The sequence below is a fragment of the Oncorhynchus nerka genome, linkage group LG14, assembly GCF_034236695.1.
Source record: "Oncorhynchus nerka isolate Pitt River linkage group LG14, Oner_Uvic_2.0, whole genome shotgun sequence".
Classification (NCBI taxonomy): Eukaryota; Metazoa; Chordata; class Actinopteri; order Salmoniformes; family Salmonidae; genus Oncorhynchus; species Oncorhynchus nerka.
In genome coordinates, this window is record NC_088409.1 from 26,814,441 (window position 1) to 26,829,086 (window position 14,646).

The window sequence follows — 14,646 nt, forward strand, 5'->3', positions numbered from 1 at the left end:
ATAGCCTTCCTGAGCCCAAGCCCCTAACCCAGCCCCTACCCCAGCTGGATAGCCTTCCTGAGCCCCAGCCCCTACCCCAGCTGGATAGCCTTCCTGAGCCCAAGCCCCTAACCCAGCCCCTACCCCAGCTGGATAGCCTTCCTGAGCCCCAGCCCCTAACCCAGCTGGATAGCCTTCCTGAGCCCCAGCCCCTACCCCAGCTGGATAGCCTTCCTGAGCCCAAGCCCCTAACCCAGGCCCTACCCCAGCTGGATAGCCTCCCTGAGCCCCATCCCCTACCCCAGCTGGATAGCTTTCCTGAGCCCAATCCCCAAACCCAGCTGGATAGCCTTCCTGAGCCCCAGCCCCTACCCCAGCTGGATAGCCTTCCTGAGCCCAAGCCCCTACCCCAGCTGGATAGCCTTCCTGAGCCCAAGCCCCTACCCCAGCTGGATAGCTTTTCCTGACCCCAGCCAGCCCAAGCCCCTACCCCAGCTGGATAGCCTTCCTGAGCCCAAGCCCCTACCCCAGCTGGATAGCCTTCCTGAGCCCAAGCCCCTACCCCAGCTGGATAAACTTCCTGAGCCCAAGCCCCTACCCCAGCTGGATAGCCTTCCTGAGTCCAAGACCCTACCCCAGCTGGATAGCCTTCCTGAGCCCAAGCCCCTACCCCAGCTGGATAGCCTTCCTGAGCCCCAGCCCCTACCCCAGCCTGATACCCTTCCTGAGCCCCAGCCCAATACCCTTCCTGACCCCAAGCCCCTACCGCAGCCCCTACCCCAGCCCGATACCCTTCCTGAGCCAAGCCCCTACCCCAGCCCGATACCCTTCCTGAGCCAAGCCCCTACCCCAGCTGGATAGTCTTCCTGAGCCCCAGCCCCTACCCCAGCTGGATAGTCTTCCTGAGCCCCAGCCCCTACCCCAGCTGGATAGTCTTCCTGAGCCCCAGCCCCTACCCCAGCTGGATAGCCTTCCTGAGCCAAGCCCCTACCCCAGCTGGATAGTCTTCCTGAGCCCCAGCCCCTACCCCAGCTGGATAGCCTTCCTGACCCCAAGCCCCTAACCCAGCCCCTACCCCAGCTGGATAGCCTTCCTGAGCCCCAGCCCCTACCCCAGCTGGATAGCCTTCCTGAGCCCAAGCCCCTACCCCAGCTGGATAGCCTTCCTGAGCCCAAGCCCCTACCCCAGCTGGATAGCCTTCCTGAGCCCAAGCCCTAACCCAGCCCCTACCCCAGCTGGATAGCCTTCCTGAGCCCCAGCCCCTAACCCAGCTGGATAGCCTTCCTGAGCCCCAGCCCCTACCCCAGCTGGATAGCCTTCCTGAGCCCAAGCCCTAACCCAGGCCCTACCCCAGCTGGATAGCCTCCTGAGCCCCAGCCCCTACCCCAGCTGGATAGCTTTCCTGAGCCCAAGCCCCCAAACCCAGCTGGATAGCCTTCCTGAGCCCCAACCCCTACCCCAGCTGGATAGCCTTCCTGAGCCCAAGCCTTCCTGAGCCCCAGCCCCCCAGCTGGATAGCCTTCCTGAGCCCCAGCCCCTACCCCAGCTGGATAGCCTTCCTGAGCCCCAGCCCCTACCCCAGCTGGATAGCCTTCCTGAGCCCAAGCCCCTACCCCAGCTGGATGAGCCCAAGCCCCTACCCCAGCTGGATAGCCTTCCTGAGTCCAAGCCCCTACCCCAGCTGGATAGCCTTCCTGAGCCCCAGCCCCTACCCCAGCTGGAAGCCTTCCTGAGCCCAAGCCCCTACCCCAGCTGGATACCCTTCCTGAGCCCAAGCCCCTACCAAAGCTGGATACCCTTCCTGAGCCCAAGCCCCTAACCCAGCTGGATAGCCTTCCTGAGCCCAAGCCCCTACCCCAGCTGGATAGCTTCCTGAGCCCAAGCCCCTACCCCAGCTGGATAGCCTTCCTGAGCCCCAGCCCCCTACCCCAGCTGGATAGCCTTCCTGAGCCCAAGCCCCTACCCCAGCTGGATAGCCTTCCTGAGCCCAAGCCCCTACCCCAGCTGGATAGCCTTCCTGAGCCCCAGCCCCTACCCCAGCTGGATAGCCTTCCTGAGCCCAAGCCCCTACCCCAGCTGGATAGCCTTCCTGAGCCCCAGCCCCTACCCCAGCTGGATAGCCTTCCTGAGCCCAAGCCCCTACCCCAGCTGGATAGCCTTCCTGAGCCCAAGCCCCTACCCCAGCTGGATAGCCTTCCTGAGCCCAAGCCCCTACCCCAGCTGGATAGCCTTCCTGAGCCCAAGCCCCTAACCCAGCTGGATACCCTTCCTGAGCCCAAGCCCCTACCCCAGCTGGATACCCTTCCTGAGCCCAAGCCCCTACCAAAGCTGGATACCCTTCCTGAGCCCAAGCCCCTACCCCAGCTGGATACCCTTCCTGAGCCCAAGCCCCTACCAAAGCTGGATACCCTTCCTGAGCCCAAGCCCCTACCCCAGCTGGATAGCCTTCCTGAGCCCAAGCCCCTACCCCAGCTGGATAGCCTTCCTGAGTCCAAGCCCCTACCCCAGCTGGATAGCCTTCCTGAGCCCCAGCCCCTACCCCAGCTGTAAAGCCTTCCTGAGCCCAAGCCCCTACCAAAGCTGGATACCCTTCCTGAGCCCAAGCCCCTACCAAAGCTGGATACCCTTCCTGAGCCCAAGCCCCTAACCCAGCTGGATAGCCTTCCTGAGCCCCAACCCCTACCCCAGCTGGATAGCTTTCCTGAGCCCAAGCCCCTACCCCAGCTGGATAGCCTTCCTGAGCCCCAGCCCCTACCCCAGCTGGATAGCCTTCCTGAGCCCAAGCCCCTACCCCAGCTGGATAGCCTTCCTGAGCCCAAGCCCCTACCCCAGCTGGATAGCCTTCCTGAGCCCAAGCCCCTACCCCAGCTGGATAGCCTTCCTGAGCCCAAGCCCCTACCCCAGCTGGATAGCCTTCCTGAGTCCAAGCCCCTACCCCAGCTGGATAGCCTTCCTGAGCCCCAGCCCCTACCCCAGCTGGATAGCCTTCCTGAGCCCAAGCCCCTACCCCAGCTGGATAGCCTTCCTGAGCCCAAGCCCCTACCCCAGCTGGATAGCCTTCCTGAGCCCAAGCCCCTACCCCAGCTGGATAGCCTTCCTGAGCCCAAGCCCCTACCCCAGCTGGATAGCCTTCCTGAGCCCAAGCCCCTAACCCAGCTGGATACCCTTCCTGAGCCCAAGCCCCTACCCCAGCTGGATACCCTTCCTGAGCCCAAGCCCCTACCAAAGCTGGATACCCTTCCTGAGCCCAAGCCCCTACCCCAGCTGGATACCCTTCCTGAGCCCAAGCCCCTACCAAAGCTGGATACCCTTCCTGAGCCCAAGCCCCTACCAAAGCTGGATACCCTTCCTGAGCCCAAGCCCCTACCCCAGCTGGATACCCTTCCTGAGGCCAAGCCCCTACCAAAGCTGGATACCCTTCCTGAGCCCAAGCCCCTACCAAAGCTGGATACCCTTCCTGAGCCCAAGCCCCTAACCCAGCTGGACACCCTTCCTGAGCCCAAGCACCTACCCCAGCTGGATACCCTTCCTGAGCCCAAGCCCCTACCCCAGCTGGATACCCTTCCTGAGCCCAAGCCCCTACCAAAGCTGGATACCCTTCCTGAGTCCAAGCCCCTACCCCAGCTGGATACCCTTCCTGAGTCCAAGCCCCTACCCCAGCTGGATACCCTTCCTGAGCCCAAGCCCCTACCCCAGCTGGATAGCCTTCCTGAGCCCCAGCCACTACCCCAGCTGGATAGCCTTCCTGAGCCCCAGCCACTACCCAAGCCCCTACCCCAGCTGGATAGCCTTCCTGAGCCCCAACCCCTACCCCAGCTGGATAGCTTTCCTGCGCCCAAGCCCCTACCCCAACTGGATAGCCTTCCTGAGCCCAAGCCCCTACCCCAGCTGGATAGCCTTCCTGAGCCCAAGCCCCTACCCCAGCTGGATAGCCTTCCTGAGCCCAAGCCCCTACCCCAGCTGGATAAACTTCCTGAGCCCAAGCCCCTACCCCAGCTGGATAGCCTTCCTGAGCCCAAGCCCCTACCCCAGCCCGATAGCCTTCCTGAGCCCAAGCCCCTACCCCAGCCCGATACCCTTCCTGAGCCCAAGCCCCTAACCCAGCCCCTACCACAGCCTGATACCCTTCCTGAGCCCCAGCCCCTACCCCAGCCCAATACCCTTCCTGAGCCCAAGCCCCTAACCCAGCCCCTACCCCAGCCCGATACCCTTCCTGAGCCAAGCCCCTACCCCAGCTGGATAGTCTTCCTGAGCCCCAGCCCCTACCCCAGCTGGATAGTCTTCCTGAGCCCCAGCCCCTACCCCAGCTGGATAGCCTTCCTGAGCCCCAGCCCCTACCCCAGCTGGATAGCCTTCCTGAGCCCAAGCCCCTAACCCAGCCCCTACCCCAGCTGGATAGCCTTCCTGAGCCCCAGCCCCTAACCCAGCTGGATAGCCTTCCTGAGCCCCAGCCCCTACCCCAGCTGGATAGCCTTCCTGAGCCCAAGCCCCTAACCTAGGCCCCTACCCCAGCTGGATAGCCTCCTGAGCCCCAGCCCCTAACCCAGCTGGATAGCCTTCCTGAGCCCCAACCCCTACCCCAGCTGGATAGCTTTCCTGAGCCCAAGCCCCTACCCCAGCTGGATAGCCTTCCTGAGCCCCAGCCCCTACCCCAGCTGGATAGCCTTCCTGAGCCCAAGGCCCTACCCCAGCTGGATAGCCTTCCTGAGTCCAAGCCCCTACCCCAGCTGGATAGCCTCCCTGAGCCCCAGCCCCTACCCCAGCTGGATAGCTTTCCTGAGCCCAATCCCCAAACCCAGCTGGATAGCCTTCCTGAGCCCCAACCCCTACCCCAGCTGGATAGCTTTCCTGAGCCCAAGCCACTACCCCAGCTGGATAGCCTTCCTGAGCCCCAGCCCCTACCCCAGCTGGATAGCCTTCCTGAGCCCAAGCCCCTACCCCAGCTGGATAGCCTTCCTGAGCCCAAGCCCCTACCCCAGCTGGATAGCCTTCCTGAGTCCAAGCCCCTACCCCAGCTGGATAGCCTTCCTGAGCCCCAGCCCCTACCCCAGCTGTAAAGCCTTCCTGAGCCCAAGCCCCTACCAAAGCTGGATACCCTTCCTGAGCCCAAGCCCCTAACCCAGCTGGACACCCTTCCTGAGCCCAAGCCCCTACCCCAGCTGGATAGCCTTCCTGAGCCCCAGCCACTACCCCAGCTGGATAGCCTTCCTGAGCCCCAGCCACTACCCAAGCCCCTACCCCAGCTGGATAGCCTTCCTGAGCCCCAGCCCCTAACCCAGCCACTACCCCAGCTGGATAGCCTTCCTGAGCCCCAGCCCCTAACCCAGCCACTACCCCAGCTGGATAGCCTTCCTGAGCCCCAGCCCCTAACCCAGCCACTACCCCAGCTGGATAGCCTTCCCTGAGCCCCAGCCCTGGAACCCTGAGCCCAAGCCCCTACCCCAGCTGAATAGCCTTCCTGAGCCCCAGCCCCTAACCCAGCCACTACCCCAGCTGAATAGCCTTCCTGAGCACCAGCCCCTACCCCAGCCACTACCCCAGCTGAATAGCCTTCCTGAGCACCAGCCCCTACCCCAGCTGGATAGCCTTCCTAAGCCCCAGCCCCTAACCCAGCCCCTACCCCAGCTGGATAGCCTTCCTGAGCCCCAGCCCCTACCCCAGCTGGATAGCCTTCCTGAGCCCCAGCCCCTAACCCAGCCCCTACCCCAGCCTGATACCCTTCCTGAGCCCCAGCCCCTACCAAAGCTGGATACCCTTCCTGAGCCCAAGCCCCTAACCCAGCTGGATACCCTTCCTGAGCCCAAGCCCCTACCCCAGCTGGATACCCTTCCTGAGCCCAAGCCCCTACCAAAGCTGGATACCCTTCCTAAGCCCAAGCCCCTACCCCAGCCCGATACCCTTCCTGAGCCCAAGCCCCTACCCCAGCTGGATAGCCTTCCTGAGCCCAAGCCCCTACCCCAGCCCGATACCCTTCCTGAGCCCAAGCCCCTACCCCAGCTGGATACCCTTCCTGAGCCCAAGCCCCTACCCCCAGCTGGATACCCTTCCTGAGCCCAAGCCCCTACCCCAGCTGGATACCCTTCCTGAGCCCAAGCCCCTACCCCAGCTGGATACCCTTCCTGAGCCCAAGCCCCAGTCTGAAGAGGAGGTGAAGCCCTGGGTGTGGACACATCACCGTATACTCCTTCTCTTCCTCCTGGCATCCTCCTCCTGCACCTCCATAGTGGGCCTGACCTACTACTCCCAGCAGCACCTCCCACCAGAGAGCACACCTCCAGCCTCTCCTCCATGTACCTCCCCGGCTTGTCACAGAGCTAGGGTTGCCCATAAGATTTGTCATGTGTCAAATTAGTCTTAAATGAAGCAGAAAGGTGTATCATGATAATTCTGATATGAAACTGACTGTTCTTCAATTTTGTTTAGATTGACTGAACTGCAGCCCCCTTCTAATACCCTTTCAGCTCCAGTCCCAACTACATCATCTCTCTGAGGCCCAGCCCCTACCCCAGCTGGATAGCCTTCCTGAACCCCAGCCACTACCCCAGCTGGATAGCCTTCCTGAGCCCCAGCCCCTAACCCAGCCACTACCCCAGCTGGATAGCCTTCCTGAGCCCCAGCCCCTAACCCAGCCCCTACCCCAGCTGAATAGCCTTCCTGAGCCCCAGCCCCTACCCCAGCTGGATAGCCTTCCTAAGCCCCAGCCCCTAACCCAGCCCCTCCCCCAGCTGGATAGCCTTCCTGAGCCCCAGCCCCTACCCCAGCTGGATAGCCTTCCTGAGCCCCAGCCCCTAACCCAGCTGGATAGCCTTCCTGAGCCCCAGCCCCTAACCCAGCTGGATAGCCTTCCTGAGCCCCAGCCCCTAACCCAGCCCCTACCCCCAGCCTGATACCCTTCCCTGAGCCCCAGCCCCTACCCCAGCCCGATACCCTTCCTGAGCCCAAGCCCCTACCCCAGCCCGATACCCTTCCTGAGCCCAAGCCCCTACCCCAGCCCCCTACCCCAGCCCGATACCCTTCCTGAGCCCAAGCCCCTACCCCAGCTGGATACCCTTCCTGAGCCCAAGCCCCTAACCCAGCCCCTACCCCAGCTGGATAGCCTTCCTGAGCCCCAGCCCCTAACCCAGCCCCTACCCCAGCTGAATAGCCTTCCTGAGCCAAGCCCCTACCCCATTTGGGTAGTCTTCCTGAGCCCCAGCCCCTACCCCAGCTGGATAGCCTTCCTGAGCCCCAGCCCCTAACCCAGCCCCTACCCCAGCTGGATAGCCTTCCTGAGCCCCAGGCCCTACCCCAGCTGGATAGCCTTCCTGAGCCCAAGCCCCTAACCCAGCCCCTACCCCAGCTGGATAGCCTTCCTGAGCCCCAGCCCCTAACCCAGCTGGATAGCCTTCCTGAGCCCCAGCCCCTACCCCAGCTGGATAGCCTTCCTGAGCCCAAGCCCCTAACCCAGGCCCTACCCCAGCTGGATAGCCTCCCTGAGCCCCAGCCCCTACCCCAGCTGGATAGCCTCCCTGAGCCCCAGCCCCTACCCCAGCTGGATAGCTTTCCTGAGCCCAATCCCCAAACCCAGCTGGATAGCCTTCCTGAGCCCAAGCCCCTACCCCAGCTGGATAGCCTTCCTGAGTCCAAGCCCCTACCCCAGCTGGATAGCCTTCCTGAGCCCCAGCCCCTACCCCAGCTGTAAAGCCTTCCTGAGCCCAAGCCCCTACCAAAGCTGGATACCCTTCCTGAGCCCAAGCCCCTAACCCAGCTGGATACCCTTCCTGAGCCCAAGCCCCTACCCCAGCTGGATACCCTTCCTGAGCCCAAGCCCCTACCAGCTGGATACCCTTCCTGAGCCCAAGCCCTACCAAAGCTGGATACCCTTCCTGAGCCCAAGCCCCTACCCCAGCTGGATACCCTTCCTGAGCCCAAGCCCCTACCAAAGCTGGATACCCTTCCTGAGCCCAAGCCCCTACCAAAGCTGGATACCCTTCCTGAGCCCAAGCCCCTACCCCAGCTGGATACCCTTCCTGAGCCCAAGCCCCTGCCAAAGCTGGATACCCTTCCTGAGCCCAAGCCCCTACCAAAGCTGGATACCCTTCCTGAGCCCAAGCCCCTAACCCAGCTGGACACCCTTCCTGAGCACAAGCCCCTACCCCAGCTGGATACCCTTCCTGAGCCCAAGCCCCTACCCCAGCTGGATACCCTTCCTGAGCCCAAGCCCCTACCAAAGCTGGATACCCTTCCTGAGCCCAAGCCCCTACCCCAGCTGGATACCCTTCCTGAGCCCAAGCCCCTACCCCAGCTGGATACCCTTCCTGAGCCCAAGCCCCTACCCCAGCTGGATAGCCTTCCTGAGCCCCAGCCACTACCCAAGCCCCTACCCCAGCTGGATAGCCTTCCTGAGCCCCAGCCCCTAACCCAGCCACTACCCCAGCTGGATAGCCTTCCTGAGCCCCAGCCCCTAACCCAGCCACTACCCCAGCTGGATAGCCTTCCTGAGCCCCAGCCCCTAACCCAGCCCCTACCCCAGCTGAATAGCCTTCCTGAGCCCCAGCCCCTAACCCAGCCACTACCCCAGCTGAATAGCCTTCCTGAGCCCCAGCCCCTACCCCAGCTGGATAGCCTTCCTAAGCCCCAGCCCCTAACCCAGCCCCTACCCCAGCTGGATAGCCTTCCTGAGCCCCAGCCCCTACCCCAGCTGGATAGCCTTCCTGAGCCCCAGCCCCTAACCCAGCCCCTACCCCAGCCTGATACCCTTCCTGAGCCCCAGCCCCTACCAAACCTGGATACCCTTCCTGAGCCCAAGCCCTAACCCAGCTGGATACCCTTCCTGAGCCCAAGCCCCTACCCCAGCTGGATACCCTTCCTGAGCCCAAGCCCCTACCAAAGCTGGATACCCTTCCTGAGCCCAAGCCCCTACCCCAGGTTGATACCCTTCCTGAGCCCAAGCCCAAGCCCCTACCCCAGCTGGATACCCTTCCTGAGCCCAAGCCCCTAACCCAGCCCCTACCCCAGCTGGATAGCCTTCCTGAGCCCAAGCCCAAGCCCCTACCCCAGCTGGATACCCTTCCTGAGCCCAAGCCCCTACCCCAGCTGGATACCCTTCCTGAGCCCAAGCCCCTACCCCAGCTGGATACGTATACTCCTTCTCTTCCTGAGCCCAAGCCCCTACCCCAGCTGGATAGCCTTCCTGAGCCCAAGCCCCTACCCCAGCCCGATACCCTTCCTGAGCCCAAGCCCCTACCCCAGCTGGATACCCTTCCTGAGCCCAAGCCCCTACCCCAGCTGGATACCCTTCCTGAGCCCAAGCCCCTACCCCAGCTGGATACGCTTCCTGAGCCCAAGCCCCTACCCCAGCTGGATAGCCTTCCTGAGCCCAAGCCCCTACCCCAGCCCGATACCCTTCCTGAGCCCAAGCCCCTACCCCAGCTGGATACCCTTCCTGAGCCCAAGCCCCTACCCCAGCTGGATACCCTTCCTGAGCCCAAGCCCCTACCCCAGCTGGATACCCTTCCTGAGCCCAAGCCCCTACCCCAGCTGGATAGCCTTCCTGAGCCCAAGCCCCTACCCCAGCCCGATACCCTTCCTGAGCCCAAGCCCCTACCCCAGCTGGATACCCTTCCTGAGCCCAAGCCCCTACCCCAGCTGGATACCCTTCCTGAGCCCAAGCCCCTACCCCAGCTGGATACCCTTCCTGAGCCCAAGCCCCTACCCCAGCTGGATACCCTTCCTGAGCCCAAGCCCCAGTCTGAAGAGGAGGTGAAGCCCTGGGTGTGGACACATCACCGTATACTCCTTCTCTTCCTCCTGGCATCCTCCTCCTGCACCTCCATAGCTGGGCCTGACCTAAGCCCTACCCCAGCAGCACCTCCCACCAGAGGCACACCTCCAGCCCTCCTCCATGTACCTCCCGGCTTGTCCAGAGCTAGGGTTGCCCTAAGATTTGTCATGTGTCAAATTAGTCTTAAATGAAGCAGAAAGGTGTATCATGATAATTCTGATATGAAACTGACTGTCCTTCAATTTTGTTTAGATTGACTGAACTGCAGCCCCCTTCTAATACCCTTTCAGCTCCAGTCCCAACTACATCATCTCTCTGAGGCCCAGCCCCTACCCCAGCTGGATAGCCTTCCTGAGCCCCAGCCACTACCCCAGCTGGATAGCCTTCCTGAGCCCCAGCCACTACCCAAGCCCCTACCCCAGCTGGATAGCCTTCCTGAGCCCCAGCCCCTAACCCAGCCACTACCCCAGCTGGATAGCCTTCCTGAGCCCAGCCCCTAACCCAGCCACTACCCCAGCTGGATAGCCTTCCTGAGCCCCAGCCCCTAACCCAGCCCCTACCCCAGCTGAATAGCCTTCCTGAGCCCAAGCCCCTACCCCAGCTGGATAGCCTTCCTGAGCCCCAGCCCCTGAGCCCAGCCCCTACCCCAGCTGGATAGCCTTCCTGAGCCCCAGCCCCTACCCCAGCTGGATAGCCTTCCTGAGCCCCAGCCCCTAACCCAGCCCCTACCCCAGCCCGATACCCTTCCTGAGCCCCAGCCCCTACCCCAGCCCGATACCCTTCCTGAGCCCAAGCCCCAGCCCGATACCCTTCCTGAGCCCAAGCCCCTACCCCAGCCCCTACCCCAGCCCTGGATACCCTTCCTGAGCCCAAGCCCCTACCCCAGCCCGATACCCTTCCTGAGCCCCAGCCACTACCCCAGCTGGATAGCCTTCCTGAGCCCCAGCCACTACCCAAGCCCCTACCCCAGCTGGATAGCCTTCCTGAGCCCCAGCCCCTAACCCAGCCACTACCCCAGCTGGATAGCCTTCCTGAGCCCCAGCCCCTAACCCAGCCACTACCCCAGCTGGATAGCCTTCCTGAGCCCCAGCCCCTAACCCAGCCCCTACCCCAGCTGAATAGCCTTCCTGAGCCCCAGCCCCTAGCCCCCCAGCTGGATAGCCTTCCTGAGCCCCAGCCCCTAACCCAGCCCCTACCCCAGCTGGATAGCCTTCCTGAGCCCCAGCCCCTACCCCAGCTGGATAGCCTTCCTGAGCCCCAGCCCCTAACCCAGCCCCTACCCCAGCCCGATACCCTTCCTGAGCCCAAGCCCCTACCCTTCCCCCAGCCCCTACCCCAGCCCGATACCCTTCCTGAGCCCAAGCCCCTACCCCAGCTGGATACCCTTCCTGAGCCCAAGCCCCTAACCCATCCACTACCCCAGCTGGATAGCCTTCCTGAGCCCCAGCCCCTAACCCAGCCCCTACCCCAGCTGAATAGCCTTCCTGAGCCCCAGCCCCTACCCCAGCTGGATAGCCTTCCTAAGCCCCAGCCCTAACCCAGCCCCTACCCCAGCTGGATAGCCTTCCCTGAGCCCCAGCCCCTAACCCAGCCCCTACCCCAGCTGAATAGCCTTCCTGAGCCCCAGCCCCTACCCCAGCTGGATACCCTTCCTGAGCCCAAGCCCCTACCCCAGCTGGATAGCCTTCCTGAGCCCCAGCCCCTACCCCAGCTGGATAGCCTTCCTGAGCCCCAGCCCCACCCAGCCCCTACCCCAGCCTGGATACCCTTCCTGAGCCCAAGCCCCTACCCCAGCCCGATACCCTTCCTGAGCCCAAGCCCCTACCCCAGCCCGATACCCTTCCTGAGCCCAAGCCCCTACCCCAGCTGGATACCCTTCCTGAGCCCAAGCCCCTACCCCAGCTGGATACCCTTCCTGAGCCCAAGCCCCTACCCCAGCTGGATAGCCTTCCTGAGCCCCAGCCCCTACCCCAGCTGAGCCTGATACCCTTCCTGAGCCCCAGCCCCTACCCCAGCCCGATACCCTTCCTGAGCCCAAGCCCCTACCCCAGCTGGATACCCTTCCTGAGCCCAAGCCCCTACCCCAGCTGGATACCCTTCCTGAGCCCAAGCCCCTACCCCAGCTGGATACCCTTCCTGAGCCCAAGCCCCTACCCCAGCTGGATACCCTTCCTGAGCCCAAGCCCCAGTCTGAAGAGGAGGTGAAGCCCTGGGTGTGGACACATCACCGTATACTCCTTCTCTTCCTCCTGGCATCCTCCTCCTGCACCTCCATAGTGGGCCTGACCTACTACTCCCAGCAGCACCTCCCACCAGAGAGCACACCTCCAGCCTCTCCTCCATGTACCTCCCCGGCTTGTCACAGAGCTAGGGTTGCCCATAAGATTTGTCATGTGTCAAATTAGTCTTAAATGAAGCAGAAAGGTGTATCATGATAATTCTGATATGAAACTGACTGTCCTTCAATTTTGTTTAGATTGACTGAACTGCAGCCCCCTTCTAATACCCTTTCAGCTCCAGTCCCAACTACATCATCTCTCTGAGGCCCAGCCCCTACCCCAGCTGGATAGCCTTCCTGAGCCCCAGCCACTACCCCAGCTGGATAGCCTTCCTGAGCCCCAGCCACTACCCAAGCCCCTACCCCAGCTGGATAGCCTTCCTGAGCCCCAGCCCCTAACCCAGCCACTACCCCAGCTGGATAGCCTTCCTGAGCCCCAGCCCCTAACCCAGCCACTACCCCAGCTGGATAGCCTTCCTGAGCCCCAGCCCCTAACCCAGCCCCTACCCCAGCTGAATAGCCTTCCTGAGCCCCAGCCCCTACCCCAGCTGGATAGCCTTCCTGAGCCCCAGCCCCTAACCCAGCCCCTACCCCAGCTGGATAGCCTTCCTGAGCCCCAGCCCCTACCCCAGCCCGATACCCTTCCTGAGCCCCAGCCCCTACCCCAGCCCGATACCCTTCCTGAGCCCAAGCCCCTACCCCAGCCCGATACCCTTCCTGAGCCCAAGCCCCTACCCCAGCCCCTACCCCAGCCCGATACCCTTCCTGAGCCCAAGCCCCTACCCCAGCCCGATACCCTTCCTGAGCCCCAGCCACTACCCCAGCTGGATAGCCTTCCTGAGCCCCAGCCACTACCCAAGCCCCTACCCCAGCTGGATAGCCTTCCTGAGCCCCAGCCCCTAACCCAGCCACTACCCCAGCTGGATAGCCTTCCTGAGCCCCAGCCCCTAACCCAGCCACTACCCCAGCTGGATAGCCTTCCTGAGCCCCAGCCCCTAACCCAGCCCCTACCCCAGCTGAATAGCCTTCCTGAGCCCCAGCCCTACCCCAGCTGGATAGCCTTCCTGAGCCCCAGCCCCTAACCCAGCCCCTACCCCAGCTGGATAGCCTTCCTGAGCCCCAGCCCCTACCCCAGCTGGATAGCCTTCCTGAGCCCCAGCCCCTAACCCAGCCCCTACCCCAGCCCGATACCCTTCCTGAGCCCAAGCCCCTACCCCAGCCCCTACCCCAGCCCGATACCCTTCCTGAGCCCAAGCCCCTACCCCAGCTGGATACCCTTCCTGAGCCCAAGCCCTAACCCATCCACTACCCCAGCTGGATAGCCTTCCTGAGCCCCAGCCCCTAACCCAGCCCCTACCCCAGCTGAATAGCCTTCCTGAGCCCCAGCCCCTACCCCAGCTGGATAGCCTTCCTAAGCCCCAGCCCCTAACCCAGCCCCTACCCCAGCTGGATAGCCTTCCTGAGCCCCAGCCCCTAACCCAGCCCCTACCCCAGCTGAATAGCCTTCCTGAGCCCCAGCCCCTACCCCAGCTGGATAGCCTTCCTAAGCCCCAGCCCCTAACCCAGCCCCTACCCCAGCTGGATAGCCTTCCTGAGCCCCAGCCCCTACCCCAGCTGGATAGCCTTCCTGAGCCCCAGCCCCTAACCCAGCCCCTACCCCAGCCTGATACCCTTCCTGAGCCCCAGCCCCTACCCCAGCCCGATACCCTTCCTGAGCCCAAGCCCCTACCCCAGCCCGATACCCTTCCTGAGCCCAAGCCCCTACCCCAGCCCGATACCCTTCCTGAGCCCAAGCCCCTACCCCAGCTGGATACCCTTCCTGAGCCCAAGCCCCTACCCCAGCTGGATAGCCTTCTGAGCCCCAGCCCCTAACCCAGCCCCTACCCCAGCCTGATACCCTTCCTGAGCCCCAGCCCCTACCCCAGCCCGATACCCTTCCTGAGCCCAAGCCCCTACCCCAGCCCGATACCCTTCCTGAGCCCAAGCCCCTACCCCAGCTGGATACCCTTCCTGAGCCCAAGCCCCTACCCCAGCTGGATACCCTTCCTGAGCCCAAGCCCCTACCCCAGCTGGATACCCTTCCTGAGCCCAAGCCCCAGTCTGAAGAGGAAGTGAAGCCCTGGGTGTGGACACATCACCGTATACTCCTTCTCTTCCTCCTGGCATCCTCCTCCTGCGCCTCCATAGTGGGCCTGACCTACTACTCCCAGCAGCACCTCCCACCAGAGAGCACACCTCCAGCCTCTCCTCCATGTACCTCCCCGGCTTGTCACAGAGCTACCACCCGTCTGCCCGTCTCAGTTGACCACTTTACTTAGCCCTGTGACTACTTCCTGTTTCCCTGTGGGTCTGAGGGGGTGTCTCTGTCCACCAGGGGGAGACAGCGGGACAAGGGTGTCCCCCTACACCCACAGGGTCATGAGCTGGGCAGTACAGGCAGAGAAAGAGGGAGGAAGGAGAGAGAGACCGGCAAAGACATAAGAAAAAAGGTTCCAGCAGACAGAATGCCAGACAGACTGCCCTACTGCTGACAATGAGGGAGATTTTGGGTGAGAATCTAAGAACGCTGCTCTGTTGATTTTGTACCTGTTCTTTGGGACAACGATTTAAATAGAACTGCTGAAAC

The 14,646-nt window shown here is 62.8% G+C and overlaps 1 protein-coding gene across 1 annotated transcript in view; it reads left to right on the forward strand.

Annotated features, from left to right (window-relative positions):
* Positions 1 to 14,338, forward strand: part of LOC135575041 (formin-2-like) — a 31,923-nt gene extending 17,585 nt beyond the window's left edge. Inside the window, exons 2-8 of the mRNA XM_065027181.1 lie at positions 655 to 762; positions 3,688 to 4,154; positions 6,862 to 6,975; positions 9,114 to 9,720; positions 10,429 to 10,547; positions 10,604 to 10,628; positions 14,054 to 14,338. Of these exons, the coding sequence (XP_064883253.1) occupies positions 655 to 762; positions 3,688 to 4,154; positions 6,862 to 6,975; positions 9,114 to 9,720; positions 10,429 to 10,547; positions 10,604 to 10,628; positions 14,054 to 14,338 (1,725 nt within the window). The remainder of the gene's footprint in view (positions 1 to 654; positions 763 to 3,687; positions 4,155 to 6,861; positions 6,976 to 9,113; positions 9,721 to 10,428; positions 10,548 to 10,603; positions 10,629 to 14,053) is intronic.
* The last annotated feature ends 308 nt before the right edge of the window (positions 14,339 to 14,646 follow it).